The following is a 15,047-nucleotide window of genomic DNA, read 5'->3' on the forward strand; positions in this document are numbered from 1 at the left end:
AGTGAGAGAGGAAGAGAGTGGGACAGAGATACCTACAGGGAAGAGAAGAGAGGAAGCAAAGGGTATATGCAGGCATTTACAAAAGTCTCAGATGGATTGGTGATGATTAGATTTCAGTGTCACACGGTGGCCTAGAAGCAAGGGGCAGAATCTCCCTTTCTCCCTTTCCCTGCTCCTTCTCCTGTGCTGGGCTGCCTGTCCTGGGGCTGGGTCAGCAAGATTGGGAGAAACTGGATGGTCAAGTCTTGGAGATTCATCATGGAGAAGTGGGCTTCTTTTTCTGATGTGATAGCTATTAGGATCACGAGGCCAGATATAGTGGGAGTGAGGCAGCGGGCAGAAATGTGAGGACTCCTGAAAACAGGGAACCCACAACAGTTCAGGTGAGAGTGGGGTTGGGAGAGCTTGTACTCCCCAAACACAGTGACAAGGGGCTACAGAGCCTTGAAGTGTGAGGGCACTGAGAGCTTGTCTGGCTCTCTTTTTGGCCCCACACTTGCAATCACTGAGTGCTGAGGGCTGTGTTCAGATGAGGCTGGTGGTCTGTACCAGGGAGCTGAGTACATGTGAGTCAGGCCATCAGTGAGGAGCTTTGTCGGGGAAGATGTCTTCTTCCCTTCCTTGAGAATTGGCATACTTGCCCTCTCCTCTTGTTTTCCCCCATACCCCCAGGCCAATGAGACAGGCAAATGATCCCCTTACCTCATTGGCTGAAGGCCTAAGGACCACAGATGACCTCAGAGAGCTATCCCTTTAAGAGTGCCCTGCGGGCTCTGTGCCCACAGCCCCTTGTTCTGAGCTTGAAGGCACCAGGCTCAATGGGACCTCCAGCCTCTGGGGAAGCTGTGCCTGCCTGGCTCTGACTCTCTGCTATCCCTTAAGTGAGTATGCCCTGGGCCTTCCTGGGTGCTGGGCCCCTAACCTAGAGCCCCCTCCCCCAATACCAGCTGTCTGCTCTCTGTTGTCTATTTTCAGCAATCCTCACTCTTCTCTCCCCTGCCCCACTCCCACCTATACTGGCTTTATGTCACTCACTGCTCTCACATCAGAAAGATAAACAAGCCTCCTCATTTACCTCTTCATCTAATTCTGTATGGACTCCTCTCAGTGTCTCATCATCTTCTCCCTGCCAAGGACCAGTTCCTTAAATCTGTGTCTTTATTCCTAGCTCCTCTGTCCTTGCAAGGGTGAGGAGTTCAATAGATAGGGCAACAACCCATCCCTGGGACAGGAAGAGAGAGAGGCCTTTGTCCTTCCTCCTGCCTTTTTGGGCAGAGCCCAGGGGACTGAGATGTGGTTGGAAAAGGGGATACATAGGTTTGGGCATCAAGACAGAGCCAAACTCTAAGCTTTGGGGATGAGCACTCCCTGCTTTGCCTGTTCTGGGGCTGTGGGTGCAGCTGCTGGAACTGGGACCTGAGCTAGGGTTTGGGACTTCCGGACTGGGAAGACTCTCTGAGTTCATCTAACCAGAGGTTCCTCAGGTACGTACAGGCTCCATGGTTGATAATAGGGAGGAGAGCTCCTGGTGATGTAAGTTTGGTATACTCTGTGTTGAAATTGAACAGTAATTTACTGAAGGACTTCTTAGATTAATATGCTGCTGTGTTCTGTGAATGTGTAAGAGGTAGGGATGGGAGGCAGCATTTCTCAAAGTTTTCTGAGCATACACCTTTCCTCGGGTGTTTCTTGCTTAGTGTTTCACAGATCACTCTTTCAGGAATGATAAAGTCTAACTCCCTTCATTGAATAGGAGGGGAAACGGGCCAGAAAGGGGAAGATGATCTGCTTAAGGTCACACAACATAGGGGGTTTCTGAATAGAAGGAGGAAAACCAATCTTGGACGGTTTCCAGTGAAGGGGTTGACCTTGAGAAAAGAAGGTCATTGCTCAGTCCTGATCTTTTTAAAACTGATTCTAGGATCTTTCTTTTTTCCTTGCAAAGTCTCTCACTCCTATAAAAGGAATTCATTGGTTGATTAATCCATAGAACAGATGTGCAGTAAGGATCTTCTATGTGGAAGGCATTGTCTTGGGTGCTCTGAGAGATGGAGAGGTATAATAGCATGTTATCCTTAGACATATATTAAAATTCATAGCATACATGCTTCCCATTGTCCAAAAATATACACATTCTCTTTCACAGTTAATTAAACAAAATTTTTCAATTGCTTGGAAATAGAACGATGCCTCTTGAGATGACAGAGCATCTCAGGGTGTTCCAGCATTAGAGTTGGGACACTGCCATATTCCTCCTGTTTTTCATAGATCTGAGGCACCAGTGGGGCCAGAGGCTCTGCTATCCTCTTCCTCACTCAGGGTTTTAAGCTGCTTGTCCCCAGTCAGGAGCCCCAACCACCTGAAAAGTTGGCCCCCAGCCTGGAGGTGATGTGCAGGGAACAGGGCTGTGCCATCACTCCGGCTTTCCAGAATTAGGGCCCCAGGGCACTTGGGCTTTGGGGGAGCAGGTTGTGGTGAAGAAGGCTGGCAGGAGGCCTCCAGGGTTCCAAGTTTCCTCTTTTTTGCAGGTGTGTCCCTCCTGACCCACCCCCAGAATGGCAATCCCTCCCAGCCCCTTGGCCATGGAATATGTCAATGACTTTGACTTGATGAAGTTTGAGGTAAAGCGGGAACCTTCAGAGGGGCCATCTGGCCCCCCCACAGCCTCACTGGGCTCCACACCTTACAGCTCAGTGCCTCCTTCACCCACCTTCAGTGAGCCAGGCATGGTGGGGGCCACTGAGGGATCCCGGCCAGGCCTTGAGGAGCTGTACTGGATGGCTACCCTGCAGCAGCAGCTGGGGGCTGGGGAGGCCCTGGGGCTGAGTCCTGAGGAGGCAGTGGAGCTGCTGCAGGGTCAGAGCCCAGTGCCTGTTGAGGGGCCCCACAGCTACTACCCAGGGAGCCCAGAGGAGATAGGAGCCCAGCATGTCCAGGTGAGTGATCAGTGAGCTGGTCTGAGAGGAGGCAGGTTGAGGGAAAGAGTTCCTGGACGGAAAAGAGACAGAAGGCAGGAGAAGGGAAGAAGGGCCTTTGAAAGAAAATCTACCCGCTCCCCTCCTTTTTTTTTCAAATGGAGAGAAATGAGTATCGCTAACCCAGGAGGAAGAGGGAGAAGGCTAGAAGAGGACAGAAAAAGGAGAGCTGAGAATTAAAAAGCGTAGGGGAGCAAGTGATGACGGGGAGGTAAATATAGATAGATAAGCCATGCGTGGAAAACAGGGAAAGAGTTGTGCATGGATGGAGCGGAGTTAAAACTGTGGGAAAGATAATGAGGTTGGCCTTTTCAAGACTTCGTGCTTCTCCAGCCGCCAACCTTCTCAGAAAGGATTGGGATTCATCCTATTAATTACAGACACCGATGGGGGGTGTTGAAGGCATTAGGATGTAATCCAAATCCTTTGAGGGTCACAGGGTTGCGGCCTTCAGGACAGGAGAGCCAGGTGCGTTGGAAAGGCGGGGTTTATGTGGGCGCTGGCTCACTGGAGACATTTTGGTCTGGAGCGGGATGCTAATTGAGGATCTCGCAGGGGCCACGCGGCGTTCAGGCGCTGGACTGGCTCTTGGGACAGTGGAAGTGGGCGGGGCCTGCAGCGCTGGGCGGGTCCAGAGGGGCGCGAGACCCACAGCAAAGGCCCAAGGGAACCCGGAAGTGTTGAAAGCTGGGGCGGGGTCGGGACTAGGAGACAGAGTCAGTGGAAGGGTGAGTGTTCCAGCCCTGAGGAGAGCCGGAGGCGGGGCCTTCTCAGGGGTCGGGGCCAGCCTGGCTGGGAACCGGAGTGAAGGGCCGGGGGGAGGGGGGGGGTCACTGCCCTGACCAGGTCTCTACCCGCTCCATCTGCAGCCGGCGGAGCGTTTTTCCGACGCGGCGCTGGTGTCGATGTCTGTGCGGGAGTTAAACCGACAGCTGCGGGGCTGCGGGCGCGACGAGGCGCTGCGGCTGAAGCAGAGACGCCGCACGCTGAAGAACCGTGGGTACGCACAGGCCTGTCGCTCCAAGAGGCTGCAGCAGCGGCGCGGGCTGGAGGCAGAGCGCGCCCGCCTGGCCGCCCAGCTGGACGCGCTCCGGGCCGAGGTGGCCCGCGTGGCCAGGGAGCGTGACCTCTACAAGGCTCGTTGTGACAGGCTGTCCTCCAGGGGCCCTGGGTCCGGGGACCACTCCCACTTCTTCATCTGAGCCGCTGGGTGCCGCTGAGTGGTGGAAGGGGTGGGTGGCATCGTCCAGGAGGCAGCTGTGCCATTCACTAGGTGGTTACTGAGCACCTTCTGGTCCCAGACACTCCTTTGTATGACCACAGCAATATTCCCAAACTTCCTGGACCTTCAAGGCATGCTTCGAAGTTAGGTGATGGTCATTTTCTGGGAGAGGGTTCCCTGCCCCTCAGGCAAGCCGTGCACTGAAACCCTCCACATTCTGCCCACATCCACATGACTAGAATACTGAGATCTGCAGGAGCCAGTGCCAGGCACTGTTTGTGTGTGTGTGTGTGTGAGGGGGGTGCGTAGATGATGGCTGGGTGACAGTGTGTGGGAGGTGAGGGAGTGGTGCAGCTTCCCCCTCAGTTTAGATTTTAATTCAAGGCTTTCAACCTGTAGTGCAATTAGCAATAGGGCCGTATTTTCATTCTGTAACCTCCCCATGTAGGACTATTGCATTTTCAAGATTTTAATTTCCAATAGCCAGGAACTTTATCCAAGAGGCTTTCCTTCTACCCAACCCAGTGGCCTCCAGAGCCCAGAGTTGCAATGGCCCGAGGAGCTCTGGGGGTGGTTACTGTGGGCTGGGAGAGAACCCTGGGCAGGAGTCTGGAGACCTGGGTGCTAGTCCCAGCTCTGTCACAAGATACCTCTGTAATCTTGAGCAAATTGTTTGCTCCCTGGGTCTTGGTTACCTCATCTAAACCTTATTTGGATTGGATGACTTCTGACACCTCTCCGGTTCTGGCATCTCCTTAGTGTGGGAGTCCAAAGGTCTCCCCAAGACAACCTCACCAAAGGGACTTCCTGTCCTGCTCCAGCTTCCTGGCTGAAGCCTTGGCAGTGGATGAGCCCAGGCTGCCTTGACCTCCAGATCTACCTAAGGTGATCCTGCTAACTCCTGCCTTTCTGAACCTGAGGTGAGAATTTCCCCAGCATGACAAGGAGCTGAGAGAACACAGCTTTTGTGAATTAAACTTGAAGTCCGGGCAGAACTTTATGCTATTGGTTAATGTTCTTGCAATTTAAGAAGTGTTCGTTTTTTATCCTTGCTCCAGACGTGTGTGTGTGTGTGTGTGTGTGTGTGTGTGTGTGTGTGAGAGAGAGAGAGAGAGAGAGGGAGACTGGGAAGCCCCCTAACTGGGTTGAGTGGTGCCTTTCAGTTCTGGAGGCCTAATGAAAATGGGGTGGAGGGGTGGAGACTGGGCCAGATGGAGACTCCCCCTCCCATCACCACTGGACAGAAGCCCAGGAGCATCAGTGACAGGACCAGGCCTGTTTATAGCTCTCCTGAGGCCTTATAGTTGCCATGGTAATCCAGCCCTCTGCTTCAGCAGCCTATGGTGGGAGTGGGTGGGGAATCTGGGTAGATCAGAGGCATTGAACTGGGAGTGACAACCTCATCAGGTACTCTAAGGGACATAATAAATGGGAGAATCAATCGGGTGTGGGGGAAGAGGCTCCCATATGTCTCTCTTCCTTTCTGGCCCCTCTATCCACCCCCTCTCCAGCTGCCTCTTCCCATTCCAGTTTTTGTCCCTTCCTTCCCCTCCTCTAGCCCAGGCTTGTCCCTCCTCCACCTAGGAGCCTGCAATGGGAGGCCTCTCTTCCATCGCCCCCACCTCCAGGATTTCTTTCTCTTCTCCTTTCCCTTTTCCACCACTGGCTATTGGCCATTGGCTATTGACTACTGGCTACGCACTCTGGCTGTGGCTGGCTCATGGCACCTTTATCCTCTCCACCTGCATCCCCTTCCACACACATCATTGAAGGGAGAGGCTGGAACAGGGAGGGCCCCTGTAGGAGCCCAGCTCTTCTTCCCTCACTCTGGATCTTACAAGGGTCTCATCTGCTCTTTGGAGCTGCAATTCAGACCCACTACTGTTTTTGCACACTTTACTTGATTGGGGCTGAGGCACACACACACAGGTAGAGATGCCCATCCACAGGTACCTGCACTCATACACGCAATCAGGCCACAGATAAATACTGGGTCACAAGATGAGGGAGGGTCGCACAGATACATCCCACATAGAAGTAGCATGCTAATGACTAAGAGTGTGAGCACTTTAGTCAGATGGGCCTGGGTTCAAGTTCCAGGCTTACCGATTCTTCTTTGGCTAAACAATATGTGCTGCTATTCTTAATGTTATTAAGAGTACACAGCTGGACTTCCTGAACCATTAAGGTCACACCCGTGGAAAATCAGGGATGTGCAGTGCATGAACACACACACACACATTTATACACCAGGAACACCAGGCAGCGTGGACCTTAAATGCCCCCTTTGTATTCACAATTCACTAGCAGACCCGCTGCCCTCCTTCAGTCCCACACACCCCTTCTGGGCCCCACCCCACAGCTGTGTCGGGGCTGGAGTTCAGCCCTGGGGACTCAGCTGGGCTTCTCTGGAGACAGCTGTAAAAAGGCATTAGCCTGCCCCCTTGACAGCCCCTTATTATGTCCCCCACCCAGCGATTAGCCCCCATGATGCCTGGGCTCCCTGGGGTTGGGAGATGAGGATCAGGGTTCCTCAGATCTCATTGGTAAATAGTTGGGGTGAAACTAGAGGCACCTGGCTCTCTGATGAGCTCTGGCCCAGTTTTTGAAAGGTGCTAGTCTTCATTTCTTAATGGTGTTTGTGGGTACTACAGACGGTTCAATGGGCATCTGAGACATGATGGGTAGAGGCTGAGGTGCTAGGAGTGGTTCCCTTTATTAATGGCCAGAAAGTCAGGATCACTGAAGAGTCATTGAGGGGCCACAAGGCTGACAGCTATGGGGCCTGGAGAGATGGGGCAGGGCTCTCCACTCACTTCCAGGATTCAGGGGGCACAGCTGGTCCAAGAGGGAGAGGCAATGATCACTGTAGTCACAAGGGTCAGGACAGGCACCTGGGAGAGGGTGGGGTAGTCATAAGCACCCCCCTCTATACCACTCCCGGCCAAAATGGGCTCCACCAAGCTCCACCTTACACCCCCTAGTGTCCATACCTTTGGGCCCTCAGGACTCACTGATAGGCTGAGGGAGTGTCGGTCCGGTGGGAAGCAGTCATGGGCTAGGGCTGGGGGTCGTGGCCGGCGTGCAGGGCCTGGGCACCCCAGGGCTGATGCCCTGGCTGGCATAGTACTCCACCACCTGACGGGGCACCTCGGCCAGGACGCACTTAGCCAGCGCAGAGGGTGCGGCCTGAGAGTGGGGGGCGGGGGCGTGATTAGGAGTCTGAGCTCAAGGGGCGGGGTCAGGAGGGCGTGGTTCCGGAATGGCCAGCTGGGCTCCAGCGTCTTTCTCAGGACACGGACCCAGTGGGAGAGTCAGGTCAGATTTAGGGATATGAGTGCTGAGGAGCCCTGTTGGGTGAGGGCGTAGGGACTTACATCCTTGAAGTCCCGGAAGGGCACGAACTGGACGATGTCTCGTGCTGCGGGCACCCCTCGGGGGCAGCGCAAGGGGCCGTCGTCGCCATCTAGCAGCCGCATATCGGTGAAGTCGGCATTGCCCACGCCCACGATGATGATGGACATGGGCAGGCGGGAAGCACGCACGATGGCAGTGCGGGTCTCGGCCATGTCACTCACCACGCCGTCTGTGAGCACCAGCAGCACCGAGTACTTCTGAGGGCAGGTGGAGAGAAGGAAGGGTAGGCTCTGTTTGCAAGGGCCTTGGCACCTGCCCCAAGCCCAGGCCCTGGCCCTGGCCCCACTCGAGGACACCCGAGCAGAACCTGGTTGCCTGCTTCCTCTCCTCACCGTGGCTTGGCCAGTGCTCTGCTCCCGCTGAGCTGGCCCCGCCACGCGGTTGATGATAGGGGCCACGTTGGTGGGGCCATAGAGCTGGATCTGGGGCAGGCATCGACGGTAGGCAGCGATGACTCCTGAGATCTCTGTGGGCAGAGTGAGGCTGTCAGAGGTTAGCAGGGAGCCCTTCCTGACACCCCTTAAAGCAAGGAGGTGTCCTGCCCTATGTCCTACTAGTTCCTCAATAATAAGGGGGGTTGGATGGTCCAGGCACCAGGGAAGTTGGATGCTAGATCCAGGGCCAGGGCCTGGAAGTCTTACCTAAGGAAGACAGGTGCTGGATGGGTAAAGAGGGAGGGAGCTGGGCCCGTGGGAATGCAGTCTGTGTTCTGGCATGGGGTGTAGGGAGTGTGCAGTAAGCTGTATGGGGGGGGTGGAGGGCTAGGGGAATTGGCAGGAGGTCAGGCTGCTGGTGGGAACCTTCCCTCTTACCTTCACATTCAGGATTTTCAGGGTCAAAGTTGATAGCAAAGTCATGGGACACCTGTGAGTGTAAGGTGAGAACAGCAAGGAGACGGTTCCTTTCTGTCTTGCTCCCCCACCATCTCCTCCCTTATCTTGACACCCAGCCTACCTCGAAGTTGGGAGGGATTCGAGCCCCAAAGCCAAACGCTGGGAACCGCTTATCACTGGGGAGAAGGAAAGGCTGTAGGGACCACTGGGCAAGGCCTCCCTGCCTGTCTCCCCACCCCTGCCCCCCCACCTCTACCTGTCATAGTCTTGGCAGATGCCTCCCACTGCACGCAGGGCCTGCAGGTAGTGGTTGGGCTGGCGGGGGCTGAGGCAGTGTAGAGACTGACTGCTCCTTGGGTCCCCATTGGAGGCTGTGAAGTCAATGGCCACCTGGTGGTGGTGGGAAAAGGGACTTGTTCCATCCTTGAGAGCCAACAGAGAGGCTAGGCCAGAGCTAGTGTCTGTAGGGGACTAAGGTAAATCTGGGCGAGCCCACAGGGAGCATCCTCATTGGATGGGGTGAGTGGGTACAAGGTGACAAAGCTAAGGTCATGAGAGTCCTAGGTAGGGCAGAGAGGATTCTGGGCTCCTTCTGTTCACTATGAGCTTAGTCTCTCCCACTTGCCTATGTCCCCATCCCCTGGGCCTTTACCGTGAAGCTGATCTGGCAGCCACCCATGATGTAATCCAGGAAGGTGTGCACCTTTTCCACCTGATGGAAGCAGGAGAGGTAAGGTAGAGGGATATTCCTTTGAGGAGAGAGCTAGGTGGGGTTCTGTGGGGGAAGTGGAGGAACTAGAGTTTTTGAGGTTGCAGTTGTCAGTGGTATAGGGCAACAGTTTTCAGTTCCTAGAAGCAAGGGAAGAGCTGAATGTGAGGTTGCAGTGGGGCTCAGGCCTGGGGCAGGGCTTGAGGCCGGCACTGGGATTTACCGTGCATTGGGCCAGCACTACAGTCCCCGAGCTCTTGTAGTTCTTCTTCTTGTCCCGATACTTGGGGTTGATGCAGTCCCACTGCCTCTAGACCCCACATACCCCAAAAGCCCAGGTCATAATTCCATCAGGCGACCCCTCATTCCCCTTCCAGCAGAGCCACCCAGAGCAAGGCCTCCATGGCCCAGTCCTTAGGCTGAGCCTGGGGACTTTCTACACTCCACAACTCCCATCACATACAGTGGCCTCTTCAGTGTCACCCCCAGGATTTTCCCAGGGATCTTGGGAGGGCCTCCTGGGGGGATCTTTGTGGCACCTCTTGTCCAGGATTTGCTGTTCCTTCCTGCATCTCCTGGAAGGTGCTGGTGAACTCTCCAATGAAGTCATGTTTCCCGCTTGAATCATAGTCATACACCAGGAACTGCGAAAGCAGGGAGCAAGTCAGGGTCAGGGAGGCTTGGCAATGGTTCCTGGGGGCAGGGGGAGGGGCTCAGGGAGGTGGGGGCTAACAGTTTCTAGGCCCCAAACTCAACCGGCCCAGAGAGGCCATCTGCTGAGACTTTATTCTTTGGCTCAATCTGCCAGGGACTTTGGCTTCTGATAAAAGGCATACATGTAGGGACATTGAACTGTGACGGTTTCTTTACCCCACAGTGGGAAGATCTTATCTCATGGGGTGAGGGTGGGGGCTTGCTACACTCAAAGGGGAAGGCCCCAGATACAGCCTGGGTGCTTCAGTAGTCTGCCCTTGCTTGGGGGGCACTTCACCTTGAGAGGCCGGTAGATGTCACAGCTGCATAGGGAGTGCAGGGACAGGCGGAAGGGCTCCCAGCTGGGGTTCAGATTGTTCTTCACCACCTTGGAGAGGCACCAGAGAGTTGGTCATCTCCTCTCTAGGTTTCCCTACTCTGCTCTTCCTCCCTTCTTTCCAAGAGCCCCAGGCACCAACCTCAGTCCTCCAGACCAGCTGCTCACTCTGGTCCTCATTGGTCTTATAGATCTCCATGAAAGGGTCAGACTTGCTGAACAGATCCTGGGGACATAGAGTGTAGGCCCATGAGCCTGGTGAGGTGTGCAGGGGGAGATGGCTAACACTGAGAAGGGAGCAGTGCTGGGACCCTGGGGTTTGTCTCGAGTAGGGGCCTGGGCTCTGGGGTTTCAACCTTGTTGTCCAACTTGTGGGCTCTGAAGGTGAGCTGCACATAGTCATTGGTGCCAGACACCTCCTCGGCCACAATCTGCAAGGGAACACAAGTGGCAGGACTCCCCACTACCCCCCTACCTCGAGGGCCACCCTATGCCCTTTCCCTTAAGTGGGAGCCAATCATGGGCATGATGTCACCATGGATATCCATGCAGGAGCCTTGAATGCTCTGCCCAAGGGTGAGTACAGGTGACCTTGCCTACCGTGATGGTGGACCTGCCCGCAGTCTTCCCATTCTTCAGCAGCAATGGCTTAGTGACCTTGGTTTGTGACACAATCTGGGGATGGAGGTGAAGGGAGACCCAGCTGTAATGCCCCACCTGCCTTGGCCAGGGGTAATAAGGGACAGAGGTAATAAATACCACTTGGGCTAGGGCTGGACTTCATTTCTACAGCAGCCTTAAGGTAGGCACTGTGACCCCCTACTGTTTAGATGAGGAAACTAAGACTCTGAGAGGTTAAGTATCTTGTCCAAGGTGACACAGACAATGAATGGCGGACATGGGGCCCAAGCCCAAAATGAACTACCTCTGGAGCTCATGCACTCTGTTAGTTTGGATTTCAGGGGTAGAAGTTTATGGGGGCGGGATGGGAATGCAGACCTGGCCCAAGGTGCACTCTGTAGAGCCAAGGAAGGTGTCATTGCTGGGGCTGGTGGCTCCATCCTCAGCATCAAACACGTGGAACTGCAGGGGCTGCTTTTCCTCAAAAAAGTACTCAAGGGCCAGCACCCGGGAGAAGACAGGACTGGAGCAGGAGCGCAGCACCTCTGTGCGCTCCACCTGCAACAGGAGGGGTGAGGGCCCTCTGAGAACCCAGTACTATTCCCAGCCCAGGACCACCCATCATGCCAGCTTTCCTTGGGCTTGCACAACCCCAGCGACTAGCTCTTCCCTCCCTTGACTGAACCCCCAAGCTCAGGGGACTGCCAGCTCACTAGACCATCAGCCCTCTGGGGCTCTCATAAGGCCCCTGGGAGCAGTGCCACTATCTGTGGGACCATCTCAGGACCCACTGGAATGCTGGGCTTTAGACACTGTGAAATAGTTTGTGTTTGCAGCGATGGCACACCCTTCTCAAGGTTACCCACAGAGCCTGGAAGAGGCCCCTCGGGGTTCTCACATTCCCTTGTGAGGTTTTTGTTGCCCCTACCCAGCCCCCTTCCTTCCCAGCGGAGGTCAGTGAAGGAAAGACCTCCTCTCACCTCCACCCATTGCTCCTCAGAGTAGAGCTTGAGCAGCACACAAGGGTGGGGCTTGGTGAGTGTGTCTCGGTCCAACAAGCCATGGCAGGATACCCGAAGCTCCACCCGAGAGGCCCCCAGTGTCATGGCTGAGGGCTCGGGCACCCATTCCATCTCAGGGTTCGACATGTCGCTGTGGGGACAGAGCAGATAGTATGGACACTGGAAAAGGAACACATTCCCCGGGGAGGGAGTCTATCTTCTGGGAGCCTGGGCCCCACCCTCCCTCGCCCTGCTTCCTGACGCCCTGGACCTCATGAACCTTCCGTTTCCTTTGCCCTCTCTGGGCTTGGCCTCCCCTGACGTTCTGAGCAGGGGAGGGCAGAGGCCTTGAGCCTCCCACTCCTGCACAGCCCTGTGCTTCTGTCACCCCTTCCAGCCTAGTGTGCATGGATGGGGCTGGGCAGGGCTAGAGGGCAGGGGGTGGGGTTCCTGGCAGCCTTGGCTCCTAGGCCATCGATTGATCCACACTTTTATCCATCTCAGCACCTTCTGCTATTTCCCAACTGATGTTTGAGCCAGTGCTGCACTCAGTCTTGGCAGGAGGGAGATGAATTGAGGCAAGGGGGTGGGGAAGGGGGTGGGCCGGCCCCTGGAAGTCTGAAGAGAATGGGCCTCAGGAATGGAGCTGCAGTGGGCAGGAGGAGGCAGGGTGGAAGGTACCCTGGTGGCTGTCCCTGTTTACCTCCCCTTACTCACCTTCTAGCTGGATGATGGGGAGGGAGGGGTGGTAGGCTTGGAGAATTAGAGGCAGAGCCCTGTCCCTGCTGAAAGCTCCTCCAGGTTCCTGGCAGGGGCTCTCACTATGACAACTCTTGCTTTCCTTCCCACCCCACCCTGTTCTCACACTTCTTGGCAGCACTAACACTGTCTCTTAGCGACAAGATTTTTGGGGAGCTGCAGCCCCCTCCATGCTGTCCGTGGGATGCACGCACGCCACCCTCCCCCAGCAGTGGTACCAAGCCTCAGGCAGCAGCAGGCAGGGGTTCGCTGGCCCAAGTTCATGGCCGGTCAGTTCATCTATCTGTGTCTGTCCACGTCTCAGGGTGAGGCTGTCTGATCTCGTGCCGTGCTTCTCCCGGAGAGTGTGCATTGGTGTGTCTGATTGCGCCCACCCTGCATGTCTGTCCCCTCATCGTGTATCTGTCTCCGCGAGGGTGTGACAGTTCCTGTAGGTTACTCCCTCTGAACTGGGATCCTTCTCTGGCCCCCTCCCCACAGCATGTGACTTTCTGGGTCTTTGAGGGAGGGTCTGGGTTGCCGGGGACTCTGCCTTCCATCCCCAGACTCCGGTTCCTGTAGGTCCCCTGAGATGGGCAAGGACGGGTGGTAGTGAGGGGGTTGGGCAGGACCGGAGACTTCTCTGGGAGCTGGGGAAGATGTTGTTACAGAGGCTGGACCAGGCTGGCCTGGGCAGGGCTGGGCTAGGCTAGGGAGGAAGGGGAGGCTCACCTGGGCTCTAGCTGGGGGGGTCCTCTCTCCGGTTCTGGCCCTGGCCCCGACTCCCTTGCTGCTCCAGCCGCTGGCGCCAGCTCCAGCTCTGGCTCTGCTGCTATTTATGGGGCCTGGATGGGGAGGGGGGGCGGCAGCACCAGCTCCCCCCACCCCCTGCAGAGAACAGTTGGGAGGGAGAAGAGGGAAGGGGCAGGGCCACTGTCTGGGAGGGAGCCACAGAACTGGGGGAGGAGAATGGGCTGGGGGTGGCTCAAAGGCAGGACCCCCACAGACACAGTGACACACATCTTCCCCTTCACACCACACCCACACCCAGCAGCACAGAGATGCACACATCGTGGCGGTGCATGCGCGCGCACACATTCACACTGGGAACAACGGAGACACGCACCCACGACTCACAGGCTCACACATATCTTGACACGCACAGATGCCAGCACATAAACTCTCCGTGACACCACGACAGTTATAGCCCTACAGATATACATAGGGAAGCATGCCCCGCCTCACAACACTTTCCACATCATTCTCGTTAAGGATATTTGCACATACACAAGAACACCGGGCTATACTTGTCACACACACACACATATACACTCACTCACACCAACCCAAATACAACAGAATGGAGATCTTCACATGCTCCTTAAAAACTGTGCTGAACCTCATAGCTCTCAGAATGAGGTTCCGTGACCCAGGCATCCTTGAGCAGGGAGACACAAGGACATGGACACAATTGCTTAGGGTCACAGTCTCACAACCTGGTCACACAACCAACCCCCTGGAGACAGGGCTGCCCAGCGGGGAAATGTGCTTAAGGACCGATTCTAGAGGCATCTTCGTAGCACCCACAATTCACCCTCTGCCCCAAGATTCCTTGTGGGAGGGGCCGAGCCATGCACAGATCTGGGGAAACAAGACATTAGTCATTCCCTAGTGAGACCAGGGGAGTGAGCCATTGTCCGGGAGCTGCATGTGCCGTGTGAAGACATTTAGGTGCACAGTGATCTGGGATGAGTACGCAAGAGGGTTCGCCAGGACATCTTCACCCTCCATCCCCTAAGCAGCTCATGTATTAAGGTAACAGCCATTTATTGAGCAGCTCTTGGGTGCCAGGCACTGCTGCCCACAGGCAGAGATGGTAAACCAGTACACAAGGGCGGTAAGTGTGTCAGAGGCAAAGGTCCATACCTATCCAGGATGCAGTGGGCCACAGACAAGGAGGGTTTAATTAGGATGAGTCAGGGTGAGGAACCAGGAAGGGCTTCATGGAAGAAGAGGCTCTTGAGCAGGAGTCTTGAATGCTGAGCTACTTACTATTTGGTGGTATGCCCATGGGAAACAATTTAATCGTTGATCTTCTCACACTGCAGACACTTCTGTTCACCTTCAGGCCACTTTACTGGTGAGACTTCTAACTATTGATGGTGCCCCCGGGATGGCACACCATTTAATTCCACCTTTAGTGAGCCTGCTTATGTGTAAACACACACACACACACACACACACACACACACACACACACACACACACACAGAGCTTCCCAGTCTCCTCAGCCTTCCAGTCCCACCACACCCCTCGGAGCCGGACAGACACACCCGGGCATCGGTTTCTGTCATGTCTACTCAGATCCCATACATGACAACCACCCTGGCTTGAGGACCTCTCAGTTCCCTCCACGTGTCCCTCACTTCCCTGGTCTTTCCCTCTCTGCTCAGAGCCCTGGCCCCATCCCTGTGAGGTATCCCTCACTTTTCCCCACGAGA

The 15,047-nt window shown here is 55.4% G+C and overlaps 2 protein-coding genes across 6 annotated transcripts; one reads left to right on the top strand and one right to left on the bottom strand.

The window, feature by feature from the left end:
* NRL (neural retina leucine zipper) lies at positions 1-5,197 on the top strand. 3 transcript variants are annotated; one of them, XM_024555975.4, is made up of 3 exons: positions 1-881; positions 2,529-2,621; positions 3,845-5,197. In XM_024555975.4, exons 2-3 carry the CDS (start codon positions 2,556-2,558, stop codon positions 4,175-4,177), a joined length of 399 nt encoding a protein of 132 aa, XP_024411743.2. In that variant the 5' UTR covers positions 1-881; positions 2,529-2,555; the 3' UTR covers positions 4,178-5,197. The 3 variants fall into 3 exon arrangements, with proteins under 3 accessions (XP_024411743.2, XP_053784325.1, XP_053784326.1); XM_053928350.2 differs by having other exon boundaries at positions 10-881; positions 2,529-2,936; XM_053928351.1 differs by lacking the exon at positions 1-881 and adding an exon at positions 904-1,484 and having other exon boundaries at positions 2,529-2,936.
* A 1,700-nt stretch (positions 5,198-6,897) lies between these two features.
* CPNE6 (copine 6) lies at positions 6,898-13,482 on the bottom strand. Of its 3 annotated transcripts, none has more exons than XM_024556674.3 (17): positions 13,279-13,482; positions 11,788-11,959; positions 11,186-11,365; positions 10,787-10,861; positions 10,543-10,617; positions 10,329-10,412; positions 10,148-10,237; positions 9,696-9,800; positions 9,380-9,466; positions 9,100-9,159; positions 8,704-8,837; positions 8,569-8,623; positions 8,427-8,478; positions 7,947-8,080; positions 7,575-7,811; positions 7,212-7,386; positions 6,898-7,091 (listed from the first exon to the last, which is right to left on the bottom strand). In XM_024556674.3, the coding sequence occupies exons 2-16, from the start codon at positions 11,953-11,955 to the stop codon at positions 7,249-7,251; spliced, it is 1,674 nt and encodes a 557-aa protein (XP_024412442.1). In that variant the 5' UTR covers positions 11,956-11,959; positions 13,279-13,482; the 3' UTR covers positions 6,898-7,091; positions 7,212-7,248. The 3 variants fall into 3 exon arrangements, with proteins under 3 accessions (XP_024412442.1, XP_071078038.1, XP_071078039.1); XM_071221937.1 differs by having other exon boundaries at positions 7,191-7,386; positions 13,279-13,378; XM_071221938.1 differs by lacking the exon at positions 10,543-10,617 and having other exon boundaries at positions 7,191-7,386; positions 13,279-13,369.
* Positions 13,483-15,047: the final 1,565 nt, after the last annotated feature.

Source organism: Desmodus rotundus, chromosome 7 (genome assembly GCF_022682495.2).
Source record: "Desmodus rotundus isolate HL8 chromosome 7, HLdesRot8A.1, whole genome shotgun sequence".
Lineage (NCBI taxonomy): Eukaryota > Metazoa > Chordata > Mammalia > Chiroptera > Phyllostomidae > Desmodus > Desmodus rotundus.